At 36.3% G+C, this 16,818-nt stretch overlaps 1 protein-coding gene across 1 annotated transcript; it reads right to left on the bottom strand.

Annotated features, from left to right (window-relative positions):
- Positions 1-14,500: 14,500 nt before the first annotated feature.
- LOC140890659 (polyphenol oxidase I, chloroplastic-like) lies at positions 14,501-16,549 on the bottom strand. The gene has a single exon (XM_073298602.1). The coding sequence runs from the start codon at positions 16,487-16,489 to the stop codon at positions 14,741-14,743; it is 1,749 nt and encodes a 582-aa protein (XP_073154703.1). The 5' UTR covers positions 16,490-16,549; the 3' UTR covers positions 14,501-14,740.
- Positions 16,550-16,818: the final 269 nt, after the last annotated feature.

Here is a 16,818-nt window from a genome sequence, read left to right as displayed (position 1 = left end):
CATAAATTCTTCTAGTTTATTAGCCAAGAATTCATATTATTTTCTACTACCTCTCTCGAGTGTCAAGCAGAAATTCGTATTCAATAGCAAATTCAATATCTCTATCAAAGTTCAATTATTAAATCCGGTAAATAGCACAAGAATTCTTCTATGACTTCTATGGAGTTATATGCCTCTCGAACAATATAAACACCAAAGATGTATTTTCCTATATCGTATTCAAAATCTCCTATCTCGAGTGATAGATTCTAAATAAAATATCATTCAATCTATGGCCAGTAAATTGAAGCAATCAATTCAGGAAAACACAAATAAATCGAATGAATAATTCTAATATATCAATCAAAATATCAAAAACATGGTTTCAAGTCAAGCTACGTCGTCCCTCTAGACAAAGGAATTAGTTCATAATGAAAATAAAAATCAAACAAAGCATGTTCTTGAACATCATTCAAAAATTAGGAGAATGAATGAAATAAAAACGAAGGTAGATGATGCTTCTCCGTCTCCGGTAGTCGCTTCGTCCGTCTTCGTGCCAAGAATGCTTCTTCTCCATTTTCCTAGGTCTCTAGCCGTCTTTAGCCTTCAAAAACTAATGAAAACCCTCGATAATAATCTGATATATGCCAAAGAGTCCTTTTAAAGTTCGAGACTAAAAGTTTCCAAAAATACGACACGTCAGGCGCGGGTGCGCCGCGTTTTTGGATTCCAAGGCGCGGGTGCGCTGTCCTAGGGTGCAGGGGCGCTGATCGCCGATAATTTTCTCAAAATAAGAGCTACAGGGCGCGGGTGCGCCGGTTCCGGGCGCGGGTGCGCTACAGCGCATCCAGCTCGCGCAGCATTCTTGCAAAAATCATAACTTGAGTTCTAGCCGTTGGATTGAGCTGAAATTTGACAACAGCTTTAAATCATCCCAAACTTCATTGTGAACGGTGAAGATTGGATTTGGATGTATCTATCAGCTCCAGTAATTTTGTAAACTTGCATCTCCGTAATTACTTTTTCTATCTCTTCTCGTTACTTTTCCTCCAATCCTTGCATCTCACAAAAACAACAACAAATACGCATAAAATCTACTCGATACATCACAAAAGCCAAATCAAATCATATGCAAATTAAGTGCATAAAATGCACTTATCAATCCTTGCCTAAAAGATTTAATGGGAAAATTTGGGCGCTTGAAGAAATTAAAGACACTTCAAAGATGAAGATGACTGAACTGATTAGCATCCTTCAAGTTTTTGAGATGAACAATTCAGAACAAGAGAAGGATAAAGGAAAATCAATAGCCCTTTAAACCTCGAAACCCTCATACGAGGAGTATGTTCAATTTCATCAAGAAGTTCATCAATCTGACTTGGAAGATGATTCGATCTCTCTTATGACTAGGAAATTCAATGATTATCTGAAGAAGATGAAAGAATCAAGAAAGACGGATCAAAAACTCAAGGCTCCAATGTTCTCTAACAAGCCTTTAAGGATTACTGGACCAAAACAATCACCAAGGAAACCTGTTGATACTCCTAAGCCTCGACTGATGTTGGAAGGGAAGAAGAAGTTTGTGTCAAAGAAGTTGGACACTGTTCAATGTCATGCTTGTCAAGGTTTTGGACACTATGAAAATGAGTGTGCCAACACGCTTAGGAAAGGGATGAACACGTCCTTGAGTGATGGAGAGTCTGAAGAATAAGAACAAGAAGATGAAGAAAGCCATACTGCCTTATCTGCCCTACTGAAGAGCAAAAAAAAGTTTCAAGTCAATCCTTTAGGTGTTGCCGCAGGTGTTGCCACACCTGGCCACAACATCTCCCAAAGGTCAGTTTGTTTGAATTCCTCCATTATTGATAATATGTGTGATAATGATACAAATGAAGAGACAATGTCCATGGAAGAAGCTCGGATGATGTTTGAAGAATTACATACTGATTGGGTTGAAAGAAATAAGATGAATACTATTCTTTCAAAGGAAAATTCTGATCTAAAGGCTGATGTGTCAAGACTGGAAGTCATGCTGAGTAAGAAAGACATAGAATTAAGCCAAGTGAAGAAAGAACTCGGAAAAGCAAATGCTACTTTGGCCAAGTTTAATTCAAGCACTTCCAAGCTTGATTCGCTACTCATGATGGGAAGAGATGGTACGACTAGTTTAGGTTTTGAAAACAGCATATTTTAGGTTGGTGATAGTTCGAAAGGCCCTGTGTTTGTCAAGAAAAGAAGTAGTACAGAAAGCTCAAGCAGAAAGGCCTTACCTATTGATCCTCCAAAACCAAAGCCACAGCCTGTTACTCCTTCAATGTCTAGAAGGAAACGTAGGTACATATGTCACTACTCTCATAGACCTGGTCATATGAAACCGTACTATTTTAAGCTGCAGAAAGACTACAGGTATAGATCTGCATCAAAGGTGTTGCCTAAGGTGTTGCCAACACCTCCCCACAACATCCTTAGAAACAGATCTTATGTAAGAAAGATTTGGGTACCAAAAGCTGATATTCAATGTCATATGATTTATACTGCTTTGAGAACTAATGTTTCAGGTGCATGGTACTTTGATAGCGGTAGCTCTTGTCAGATGACAGGTTCCAAAAAGTTTCTCACTGACTATGTTGAGCAGAAAAGTGGAAAAGTAACCTATGGTGGAGGTTCAAAGGGAAACATTGTTGGAAAGGGAACTCTGGATGTTGCTGGTCTGCCCAAGCTTCACAATGTGCTTCATGTTGAAGGATTAACCGCAAATCTAATAAGCATAAGCCAACTTTGTGATAATAATTTGCATGTGCAATTTGATAAGAAATTATGCAAAGTTTTTGATGATTCAAATTTGTGTGTCATGACAGGTACAAGGTCATCGGATAACTGCTATCAACTCGGAGAAGAGATGGCTTGTAGGCACACAAAATTGAATGAGTTTGATCTATGACATCAAAAATTGGGTCATGCAAACTTCAAGACTTTAAAGAACTTAAGTAAATTAGATGCTATCAGAGGTATGTCTAACTTAAAATCTGGTATTCCATTTGTGTGTGAAGCATGTCAGAAAGGGAAGCAGACTAGGGTGTCACACGAGGTGTTGCCAACATCTGTGACAACACGTTGCCTTGAGCTTTTACATATGGACTTGATGGATCCAATGGATGTTGAAATCTTTGGAGGTAAGAAATATTCTTTTGTTTGTGTGGATGATTTCTCACGATATACTTGGGTAAATTTTATGAGAGGAAAATCGGACACATTTGATGCCTTCAAGAAACTGCTCACTAAGATTACGAATCTACATAATCTGAAGGTAATCCGTATTCGCACTGATCATGGTAAGGAGTTCGAAAACTCTTCTTTTACTAGTCTGTGTGATAAGAAAGGTATTTTTCATGAATTTTCTGCTCCTAAAACTCCACAACAAAATGGAATTGCTGAAAGGAAAAATAAGACTTTGCAAGAAATGGCAAGAGTGATGCTGAGTTCGAAAAATATTTCAAAACGTTTTTGGGCTGAAGCCTTGAATACTACATGTCATATTTCAAATAGAGTTTATTTGAGGAATGGTACTACTATGACATCCTATGAAATAATCATGGGAAAGAGGCCAAACCTTAAATATTTTCATGTTTTTGGATGTGTATGTCACGTTTTGAATGATAGAGATCATCTTGCTAAATTTGATGCAAAAAGTGATAAGTGTATGTTCTTGGGATATTTATCAAATAGTCGAGCCTATAGGATGTACAACTTGAGAACAAGGACTATTTTTGAGTCAATTAATGTTGTTTTTGATGATTTTGCAGATCTAAAAAAGAAAACAGCTGAGGATGAAGTTAATTATCTGCTTGAAAATTTTGGAAATTTAGATGCTATCAAAGGAGTGTTGCCAACACCTCTGACAACACCTCCTATAGAAAATGCAGAATCAAAAGTTGAAAAGCCTACTGATGAGAATATTGATGAGAACAGTGAGGTAAATGAAGCTGGAAAGAACGTTTCAAGCAGAATTCAAAAGAATCACCCAACCTCACAGGTCATTGGAGATGTGCATGGAGACTTGCAAACTCGAAGGAAAGAGAAAGTGGATTATCGAAAGATGGCAGGTTTGTTGTGCATGAGTTCTACATATTCTCAGGTAAGATTCTCTTGTTTCGTGTCAAATATTGAACCCAAAAAGGTTGAAGAGGCTTTAAAAGATGAATTTTGGGTCAATGCTATGCATAAAGAGTTAGAACAATTTGTTAGGAATGATGTTTGGTACTTGGTACCGTGTCCTGCTCATGGTAATGTCATAGGAACTAAATGGATTTTTAAAAATAAAACTGATGAGTTGGGAAACATCATTAGAAATAAAGCTAGGTTGGTAGCTCAAGGGTACACACAGGTTGAAGGGATGGATTTTGATGAAACCTTTGCTCCTGTAGCCCGCATTGAGTCAGTCCAACTTTTTCTTGCTATTTCATGTAACATGGGAATGAAGCTTTATCAAATGGATGTAAAAAGTGCCTTTTTGAATGGGATCATAAATTAAGAAGTCTACGTGAAACAACCCAAAGGGTTTGAGGATCCAAATCATATTGATTATGTGTATAAGTTAAAAAAGGCATTGTATGGATTGAAGCAAGCACCACGTGCATGGTATGGGAGACTTACTGAGTACTTGCTCAATATTGGCTTCAAAAAAGGTGAAGTTGATAAGACTTTGTTTGTGCAAAAGTCTCAAGGTAATATATTAATTTTCCAAATTTATGTGGATGATATAATTTTTTGTGCTTCAAATGATAAACTTGTTGATGATTTTGTGAAGTGCATGTCGTCTACATTTGAGATGAGCATGGTTGGTGAGTTAACATATTTCTTGGGCTTGCAAGTGAAACAAATGCATGATGGTATATTTTTGTGTCAAAACAAGTATGCTAAAAATCTTGTAAAGAAGTTTCTGAATGACAACACTAAACACATGCGCATACCTATGAGGTCTAATGAAAAACTGTCAAATCAAATGCTAAATGATTATGGTGTTAAGAGTGATACTCCTATTGTGTACTGTGATAATTCTAGTGTCATTGATATATCCAAATCCAGTACAACACTCTCGAACTAAACACATTGACATTAGACATCACTTCATTCGAGATTTGGTCGAGAAAAGCATGATCTTAATTGAGTTTTTTGGAACTAATAACCAATTAGTTGATATATTCACAAAAGCTTTGGATTTCGAGAGATTTTTCAATCTAAGGAAGTCTCTCAGTATGTGTGCATTATAAACAAAACTTAAATGTTGTCAGGAGTGTTGCCAACACCCTGTGTCAACACTTTTTTATGCATGTTCATTTTTTTTTGGATCTTAGGCATACTGCATTCATGCATTCATTTTGTTTTGTGATGTGTTGGATACTTTGTAACCATTGACTAGTTTTCACTCAGGATTCTCATCAAAATATTTTACAGCTTAATGTGGATTAATCAAAGAAGAGTTCTGACTTTGTCACAAAGTAGTGAAGGGACGTTCGTGTATTTCATGATCTTGTCCCAAATGAAAAGTGACATTGCAAAATCAGAATAACAAAAGAACAAAAAATGATTAAACTTGAGTTGAATCAATCATCAAATTTGATTGATAATCAGAAACAAATGGAAAAAACTACCTAAAGGGGTCCATATGAAGATCGTTCCTTTAGTGTGCAGGCTACCACTTCTGTAAAATAATGAATTAAATATCAAAATTTTTCTGAATCCTGAAGTGCTGCTGGGAGATGTTGCCAACATCGTGGATAACACCTCATGTATCAACATTTATTTGCGCATATTTTTTGCATTTTAATTTTTTGTCACACTTTGTTTTAGACATAATTAGGTCATGCATATATTTAATTTTTGTGAATATACTAAGCCAAAAGGTTAAAAATTCTGATCGAACAAAATTTGTGATTTTTGCCCTATCCTCTGAATTTTTGAATTTGAATGTGATTGGATTTTGTTTCAGTGGTGTTATATTCTGATGAGGAGTTAAATTTGGAAATATTTGGTGAAATATTTGGGCCGAAGTTATCGGAGAAAATCGAAGATATTTATTGCCAAATTAAATCGGATTTATTACCGTTCTCCTCATAGTTACCGTTGGAGATTTTGTTACCGTTGGGGTCTACTCAGAATCCGAGTTAGAATAGAAAAAGATTTGGTGCCTTATATATTTGTGTACTTATCTGTTTAAGGAAAGATATTATCTCCTTGCTTTGTTTCGCACCTTTGTATCCTCCGTACTCCCTGTTTTTCCATTGCCTAAAATTTCTTCTCTGTTCACTCTTTCACATTCTAATGGCAGGAAAAGGTTTTGATTTACACGATATTCGTTCTGAGATGGGATACACGGAAGATGCTGCGGAAGGTGTCACAACACCTACATCACCACACCCTGTGGTTGAGCAAGCAATCATTCCTGTTGCCGAGGAACCTGTGCCTCTGGACTCCATCGCTCCAGGAGAGCCTGGCAATGCCATCGATGTAGAGAATTTTCCAGACATGATCGTGGTGAATAAGGTGTTTCCCACGAAACCCTTAACTCGTCGATCCAAGAGACAAGCTGGATACAACCCAGATTACACTGCCTCCAAACGATTCCGTGGAAAAGGACAACCGTCAAGACCATCTCTGGTGGACACTGAATTCACCTCTAGAGATGAGAGCTCTGATGAAGACTTTAATCTAGTCCGCTGAAAAAGGGGAAAATCGAGTACCCAGGAACCATCTGGAGATGCTATTCTGGTTCCTTTTGCTGCTGAAAGCAAATCAGCAAGTGATTCCTCTGATAAGGACTCCACAGAGTCAAAAACTTCATCACCTGTTGCTGCTGCGGCTGATAAGAAAGATGCACCTGTATCTGTCCTACTGTTGAGGAGACATCTATTGTTCCTCCTGTTATGTCCGATGAATAAGAAATGTCAATAGCCTAGTTCATGGCTAAAATGAAGAAGTCTAAAGGTAAAAAGCCTTCATTCACTGCTACAGCTTCTGCACCAGAATCTGAGGATGAACCAGACGAGGAGATGCTCGCAGAATTTGCTGACAACCGCCCTCAACCTTCTGATAGTTCCAGCTCTGATTCGAGTGAAGATTCAGATGCTGAGAAGGAGTTAGAAGAAGAGTACGATTCTGTTGACTCTGAAGAAGAAAAGGAAGGTGCTGAGGAAGGTGTTGCCGACACCCTGGACAATACCTTAGATGAAGAATACCAGGTAAACTCGTCCTATTCATCTGCTTTTTACTCCAAGGAGATTGCTGATTGCTGGGAGAATTATGCTGATCGAGAGTTTCTGGAGGAGCATAACATTGATGTTGAGAGCTATGGAGCTCAGAACATGGTGAGATTTTTCGAGGTAAGGAACATACTGTCTACTGTTACTACTGCTGGTCCTTTTTGCAGAGAACTGGTGCTTGAGTTCTACTGCAATCTCACTGAAGCTGTGAAGGATCCTAGATACATGAAGTATGGAAAAGTTTATGTGCATGGGCAGATCTTCTCTTTCAGCCCTGCCATTATAAATGGGAAAGTCCTCTGATGATGCTGCTCTGCCTACCATGGATGAGATGACATCTGTCATCACTGGAGGACATGTCACTGTTTACCCAGCTCATCCTAAGAAATTGCCAGCAGCCAAGCTCACTTCTTTTTACTCTGTCCTCCATAAAACTGTCGTGAAGACTTGGACTCCATCCGGAAATTCCAGTGTGGTTACCAAGCATCAAGCCCCTGTCTTGTATGCTGTTGGTACTAGAATTGCATTCAACTACGGCCGACTCGTGTATGACATTGTCATGGATTTTGCAGATGGTGCTCAACCTATATTGAAGCTGCCTTATCCATCACTCATCTATTCTATGCTGCTATCTAAAGAGATTGAGAAGGATGATGATGAAGCACTTATTGCTCCAGGAGAGTTGCTAAAGATCTCACCTGCTTTGCTCAAAGGAAATCGGAAGATAGACCTTCCTTGGTCTGAGTCTGCTGATGCCGCGGGTGTTGTGGCAGGTGCTGCCAACACCTCCTCTGCCACTTCTGTTTTTGTACCCCCCCCCCCCCTCTACTGCTCATGATGTTGATCCTGCATTCATACAAGCTCAATTGGTACATGCTGAGCAAAATATTGCACAAGCAAAGGCTGACCTGGCCTATTATGAAGGGTTAAAGGCTCACTATGAATCACTACTAAGCGGAGTTGACCCTTCTGAACAAAAAGGGAGAGAAAAAAGTGAAGCAGAAGAAGCTGAATCTGAGAGCAATCAATTTTAATCTTCGTTTTTAGTTTTTGTTGGTTTTGCTAGTTTAGATTTTTGTTTATTATTTGTTTAGTTTTGTTTTTTTCCTGATCATAATCAAAACTGTCTTTTATGTGGTGTTAACTCTGATATGATTTCTTGATTGTGTTTCTCCTTGCTCTTATGATTTCTGATTTAAAGTGTCATAGCTAGATGTTGCCAACATCTCGCGACAACACCTCTGGATATACTTAGGGGAAGAATCTATTCAGGAGGAGTTTTGATTAAGGGGGAGTTTAGTTGATATATTTGTGAGTTAAATATGTTTTCTCCAGAAAGGCAAAAAGGGGGAGATTGAAAGGAATATTTTATTCCTTAAAATCATCATATTTTGAAAAAGATTTTATTAATATCTTTTGCCTTTCTTGGACATGAAGTAATCTTTATTTATGTGATTTATTTCCTATTTGCGATATTGATAAGCTGATTAGAATATTTAACATATCATATCTAATATTTATCATTCTTTATTTGTGTAGATTTGATATGATCAAATCAAAGGAATGCTATGCCTACAAGAAAATATATTGAAGAAGGATTCTTGGCCTATTTATTTTGAGATAGGCGTACACAAGAGAGAGAGATTGATAGAGAGAAAAACGTGAGAACCTAAGTACGTACATTGTGAAAAGCTGAAGATCTCTCTGAAGCTTAGTTGAAGCTGTGACAACTTGAAGCCTTGTAGAACACTTGAAGATTGGAGATCAAGAAGTGTGCTGCTCGTGTGATTTTGGCTTCAGCATAGTTTTTCTTCTTACTGTGTTTTCATTATTCTATTTCATATAGAATATTTTTAGGAGAACGTTTACTATTTATTTTCTCACTTGTTTTGAGAAATTAAATTTTACAATAATCACTAGTGTTAGGGTTTGTAAAACTCTTTGAAAATTTTCTACTGAAGTTTTGCCCTGAGCGCTGCAAGAGTATTTTATACTCTTGCTTAAATCAATTGAGTATGTTTATTGGTTGCTTGTTTATTTTAGTTATACTTTAATTATATTTCGCTGCAAATTACTCAAAGTGTTATTGTAGGTATTGTCAACAACTTGTGACAACACCTCAAACTGTTTATGTACAACCCCTATTCCCTTACAAAAGTTTTCGTGATATAACAATCTACATATTCTATTGCCCCTTTATTATGTATCTAACATATATAAAACATGAACTTTAAACATGTAGGTCCGTAGTTTTGAATAATTCAACACGATTTTTCCCCCACTAGAAACGTTGAGCAAATTTGCATGCACATAAATTGAGATCTTGAAAATAAAGAACATGACATAATATTTTAACCAAATTTCTAATAATGTAAATGAGACGAACAGTTCGCGAACTGTTCGGCTCTCGGCTCGTTAAAAGCTCGTTCGAGCTCGTTTAATGAGGCTCGTTAAGGCAAACGAACCAAACTCGAGCTTTACAATATTCGGCTCGTTAGCTCGTGAACATGCTCGTTAACAAGCTCGTAAGTCATCTCTTAGACGAAAAAATAATAGTATTGATATTTAATTTATAAATTTACACTTTACTTATGAAAAATATTGAAAAATATATAAAAATTAATTTATTAGAATAAAATTACAAATTTTAATAATAATATTATATTTTTTTTCAAATATATAATTTAGTTTTTAATTAATTTAATGAATATTTAAATTTATAGTTTAAATATATTAAGCTCGTTTAGGTTCGATAAAAGCTCGAATAAGCTCGTGAGTTATTAATATATTCGTTAAATAAGCTCGGGCTCGGCTCGTTATAAATGAAACGAGCTTGAACATTTAAAAACTTGGCTCGGCTCGTTTACATCCGTACAAATTTCTCATTCAAGAAACATATGTTCTGGAGTGGGGAAAACAACAAATAGTATGTGCTGACAGTGTTGTTCAAGACAGTCTCACAAAGGGATCGATTTAATATATTGTTCCATGATAAATAATAGTACTTTTTATATGCATAATAATATTTTTTCATGAATCATGTTGAATAAAATATATGTATCATATAATTTATATGTCAAATAAAATAATAAGAATTTATGTGAAAAAGAATAAGAATAATAAGAATTGTGGACCATATGGCTAATAATAATAATTATTATTATTGACTTTAAGAGGGTGTTCGAGTTGGTGAAGCATGTGAGCGTTTGACCAGAGGCCATTGGCTAGGACTTCGATTCCACTATCAACATCTATTTGGACTAGTCTGTCGCAGACTCGCGCATGAATTGTCATCGGTTTACCTGACTAATGTAGTTTGCAGGCTATTGCATTCGTTAGTTTGAAAATTTATCTAGTGCACACGAAAGATAGCGTATGTGCGGTTTATTTAGTGCACATAGAAAGATAATGTCTGCACGATTTACCTAGCTAATGTAGTTTGCAAACTATTGCACTAGTCCAAAGTTTATCCTGTGCGCATCGAAATGTAGTGTCTGTGGGCTCTCACCTTATAATAATAATAATAATAATAATAATAATATCTAGTAAAGGCATTAGGCATTTTCAATAATAATAATAATAATAATATCTAGTAAAGGCATTAGGCATGTGCATTGAAAATTGAATCGATTGGCCATTACTATCATTCAATTTATACTACTATGTACGATATTCAAAAAATAAAATATATATACATATATATAGTCTGTATGTATGTATTGGAGTTAGGTTTCACTTGGGGAATTCACGTGCATAGACCGAGTTAGGTGGATATGCATACCCACGTGTACACTTTTTGATTAAACAAAATTTTTGTTTTAGAAATATATATTAAACAAAATTTTGAAACTTTTATTTTTGTCGCGGTTTGGTCAAATATTTGAAATACATGTGTGTTTTTAGGATTTTTATATTGAACGCTTCGTTACGTGTTTTGTTTATTTATAAACTATGCAATATTAAATTTTCATCACGATGCCATATCATTTTAATAAAATGTTCGATTAAGGATATTTTATAAATTTATTTATTTTCTGAGTTCGTGTTTAATTTGGCATATCAATTAATTAGGACACTATTTGCCAAAATAAAAAATATAAATAAAGATCAAGAAAAGAAAAAGATCTATCACCTTAGATGTTTGATCAGTTCTATATGTCTACCAATCAAGTTAACCGGTCTTGTTTTTAATGTATCGACATAAAATTGTGTGTGTACACCATATGTAAGTTAGTGGATGAAGAATACATGTTATATATATATGAACCTGGTACATCATACATGGATATTAAGAATTTAGTGTGTACAAATATTTACTATAAAAATTTATAAACAAATTAAAGATGAATGATCCGTTAAAAAAAAGAGAACTAGAGAAGAATATTGAAGATATAAGAACGGGATGTTTTATGCTCCACCGGGTGCTCTTCACCCGATAGATCTTGACCCTTCATTGGGTATGAAATTCACACATTTATATGAATCTCATGCCCAATAAAGGTCAGATGCTACACCGGGTGCACTTTACTTTAAATTATTGAATGGATAAGGTCATAAAGTTTGGTTTTATTATTAGATATAATGGGCACGATTCCAGAAGCGAAGAATTGACAAGTGAGATGCGGCCACTTGATCCTTTTGCATTTTACTCCTACACTAACCCTAGCAAGCCAATCACCATCAATCAACAGATTTCCCCTATTTTTTGTCAAGATCCACCTTCTCTACATTAATACTCCATCTGCCAAATTTTACAATCACAAAGTTATTATTAAGCACCGTTGGTGACAGAGTACATTTGTTTGTTGAGTAGTCCCTCTACAATACGACGGAAACTAGATATCTCTTGATATATAATATTGTCTATTTTAAACATACACAATGATGTTTTGTTTTTGTACTTCAAAAAAAAAAATTCGTATCAATCGAGATATTATTTCATTTTATTAATTCATTATTTTTTTCTTGATTTTTCAATATGAAATGTTGGGTGAATATCTGACATTGATCGATATAACACTTATGATGAAAAGTAAATTTTCATTGTTTCATTTATCATGTCAAATAAGAAGTCCACCTCATAAATTAACTTGTGATATTGTCTTAAAGTGTTATTTATAATAATATAATCTATCTATTTTTTTATAATTTATCATAAAATAAAAATTGATCCCCTCAATTATTATAACAAATAGCTAGCTAGGATCGCGCACACAACTACCCTGAGATAAAAGTGTCCCCCACCTAACCCCCTAGCTCGAATCCCGAGCAATTTATTTGGACATAAATTAAGTGAAAAACATTACTTAACTAATTTATCGACTTGGCCAATAACCTCTTGGTCAAAGGGCATCACCTCTATCACAATTGGGAGAGGTCTTCGATTTATGCCCACTAACCCCACCCTTTAGTAAAAAAAAAATAAATTATCGACTTGGATGACTTATATGTTGAGCCGTTTTTAGCCGCGTTATCTAAAATATTTTAAAGTTAAAACAAATTCACATTAAATTCAATTTGCAACGTAACCTTCCTATTTCGATATTACCAATTTATTACCGTGTTTTAGCTCCACCGACATGAATGCGATATTATACTTAAAAATCCTGCAAATAAGTTAACTAATTATTTTAAAAAAAACAAATATAGTGAAAACTTTAATATATCTAAAGAATTATACAGAAAAAAAAATTTATAAAAAAAATTTGTTCGAAAAAAGGTGACGGGGGCCCTATTTTGCACATTACAATTGTGACTCCGATTCACTTTTCCTTCCCAGTTTTTAAAAAACAAAATGATCCATATATTAATCATAATGGAAGGTGATTAATTTAAATATTATTATAGCTTAATTGCCGTTTAAAAATGACATGCATGCATTCGGTATACCGAATTATTTTAAAATATGTACGGTATATTAGTATGGATTTTTTTAATATCAAAATTTCAGAATTTCGATATCGATATCGGTATGAATTTTTTCAATTAATATCGGTATTTTAGTACGGTATACCGAAAAACCACCCCTATATATACTTATGTTACGTCTCCATTTTCCATGAAATATTACGAACATCTAAAAATGTTGATATTTTGAATAGAGAACATAGAAATATATTTATATATGGTTTACGTTTTGGTTCAATAATATCTATAATTTTTATATTTCGACCCCGAAATTGAATTAAAAAGAAATATGTATATGAACTGTTGGGGTGTGTGGTTGTGTACTCCGAAGCAAATATATAAATAACCATTAATTAGCACGCTTAGCAACTGTCAAGAATGACGGAAATCTGATAATATATTATAGCATATATATATATATATGCATGTGAAAACTCTAAGATGGCTCAATATATTAATTTGGAATTGTGGAGAAATTTTTGTCTCTGCTTTTAATTTGACTTACATACATGCATATATTTATATGTTGATTCTACGTGCTTCAAAAAAATATATATATATATGTCGATTCGGCTAATTCTATGCTTTCTCTTGATGTATTATTTTACACCTTACATCACACTTGAAAAAAGAATGTCAACATAATTAGTATCAAGTGTGATATCGCCAAAACATCTAGCGAGTTCAAATATTATTCCTTCCATCTCATTGATCATTTAGACGTGTGTATTTTCATACAGTTTAAGAAATTGTTGAATTTTAAATTTTATAAAGTAATTTCAAATTTTGTCCTTATTTAAAAAATATTTAAATAATATTTCAAAAACAAAAAAAAATATAAATAATTTAAAGAAAAATATACATGTAGCAATCGATATTAATTTAATAAAGTAAACTTAATAAAACTATATAACTAAAGACAGATGAAAAGACAAAACGAAATATAACATAAATAACAAGCGGGAAGAAATTCACGATGATGAAAGCTATATATTCATAGATATGAATAAATTAATCAAAATGAAATAGATCAAATAAATATTGTTGAAAACTTGAAATACTCACGGATAAACTTACCAACGGAGTAGGTGACAATACCCATGAATAATATTCATGTCTCATGGGTCGAATTTTCTATCCTAAGATCGGGAAGAAACCCAATGATTTCTTATATTTCTCCAAACGTTTACAAGAAAATCGTCTCACAAAAAACACATGGAGAAAAAACAAAAGAACGACGTACCATAGAATATCTAAAGAAACCCTTAATTCATTTTCAAAGTAAAGATCGGTTATAGTACACTCCTCCAAGAAGTAATACATAGATATTCCAATTTTAGCAACAAAATGATTAATTCGAGCACAATAATCCAAAGTTTATTTCAACATCAGACAAGTGGAGCAACATATGTAGAAGAGTGCAACATTAATTCGAGAGAAAACGATCGATACAGAAAACAGAATCAAACAAAAGCACCTGAACTGCATTGTGCCAATGGAAATGAACTTATTGGAGAAAACAAGAGAGGACCAGTAGTACTGCACGAAGTCTTATTCATACAAACATTAATGATCCGAGGAAACCTGGACATCAGTTAACTGGATGTGGTAGGAGTAGGATTCTCGATGATTTTGATACCACCAATGGTGACACCAGGACCCTCATGTCTGGGCACCAAGGTCACGACAATGGTGTCATCGTCCGCGATATCCATGTCCTCGTACAAATCCGTCAGCTTCAGCCGGATCGAAGTGGCGGCCGATGGGCTGTTCGTTTTGTGCGGCACCTGCGCGTATGTTCCTGCGTAAGCGGCCTTGTCCAGCTCCCCTGGATTGTCGTCTTCATCGTTCACAAACACGTCGAACTTGAGGAATTTGGATGTGTCCACCGTTATGTTTTCCAACACCAGCAATTCGTCGGCTTTCCCTTTCTTGGTCTTGGAAACTTCGAACCTCACCACTCTGTCCAGATCCAATGGAAACAGAGTCTCTGCTTTTGGTGCCGTGGAGGCGACTCTGGCGATTCTAGCCTTGGCAGTCTGGGGTGGAGGCCTGTAGTCCAGCCATGGGAGATCGATTCTCTCGTACTCGAATCCCATTTTCAGATTATCTAAACAGTCCTTCACAGTCACGCGAACGAGCTTCGCATTCTCGTCGTAGAACAGGAACGAGGTGTTGAGGAAATCAGGGTCTGTGATCTTCTTGTCTGGAACTTTGGCGCTGGGCAAGAAGTATTGCCATAGAGTCCACATTCGGTCTACATTTGCGTGATGACAGTAAAATAAAGAGTCCCTGCCTGCTGAGTAGAAGTTACCCAAGTCTTCTCCGCTGGGCTCTCTGGGATCTCCGACCCAAACGTGGGCAGCTGTGTGAGAGCCACGCTCGGAAGCACCAGGGCCTGGATTGACAGGGGTTCCTTCTCTATAAGCCTTGCCCATGAAATCATACGCGTCGGAGTTACCACGAATCATCTCGGTGTACATTACGGTGAGGTTGTTGGCCACAACTTGAAGAGTGTCGGTGTTCCCAGTCATGCCTAGATCTATCACAGCGGGAGGCAGATTTTTCGGGTTGCGTTTGGCATTGTAGATGGCAGATTTGGGATCGACGAACATGGGTGGGATGGTCATGCCTTTAGGATTGTCCCAGTTCCAGAATGGTAAAGCGAAAGTGGGATCGTTGATGAGTTTTCCAAGGATTCTCTCGTAGAAATAAAGGTACCACCTGTGGAAAGGAAAGAAGAGCCAGGAATTATGGACTTGAAGGTCCAGTGTGCCTTGGCCGGGCTGATCGTAAGCGCCGTTGCAGTAAGCGCAGTGGATGTTAGCTTGTTGCATGAAGTTACGTGGATCGTCGGCCGGGAGACGCTTCATCCGATCAACGGCTAAGTTGTACTTGAAAATGTATTCGGGTGAAACTCTATGAGCCGCTGGCCTTGTTTTGGTGCGGAGAAAAGGAGGGATTTTGTAATCAACGACAGTTTCTGAAGTCGGGGGGCAGCAATTGATGTCTAGCTGCTTGCCGGTATTCAAGTTGGTAGCGGCGCCACACTTGTCTAGTTGCGGCGATTGGATGGGATTGGCCGAGGCGGAAGGGGTAGGAACCAGGTTGGTGGCGCCGTAGAGGCCGCCTAAACCCAGAAGCATGTTCCTTCTGTCGACCTTCCCTTCCACATTTTGGTTTTGGCCACCGTCTGGGGCGGCGGTGCAGGAAACTTGCAGGCGGTGGCTGCGCTTTGGGTGGGTGTTGAAGTGTGAGGGCTTGGGGAAGAGCCGGTGAGGAGTTGAGCGGCGGTGGTCGGAGCACGAAGGGGAGTGTGTGCATGGAAGTTGAAGAGAGGCCATGGCTTAATGGAATAATTGGGGTGTTGTGTTTAAGGGAGGAAAGCTTTCGGTTTATTTATACAAGGGTGTTGTGTTTAAGGGAGGAAAGCTTTCGGTTTATTTGTACAAGAAAAATGCTACATGTACATAAAAGGTTACACATTGGATTATACATTTTACATAAAATTACAAAATTATCCTTCTATTTTATTTGAAAAAATTATTTTCAAAATACATCAAAAATATTTATATAATATCAAATATAACATATAATCCTCCGTATTCATACCTTTAAACAATAATAATGTAGGATGAGAGATGAATTGGGGCATGGGCTTCCATTAGTTATT

Source organism: Henckelia pumila, chromosome 3 (assembly GCF_033568475.1).
Source record: "Henckelia pumila isolate YLH828 chromosome 3, ASM3356847v2, whole genome shotgun sequence".
Classification (NCBI taxonomy): Eukaryota; Viridiplantae; Streptophyta; class Magnoliopsida; order Lamiales; family Gesneriaceae; genus Henckelia; species Henckelia pumila.
The sequence above is the reverse complement of the archived record's forward strand: the minus strand, read 5'-3'. Positions and strand labels throughout refer to the sequence as shown.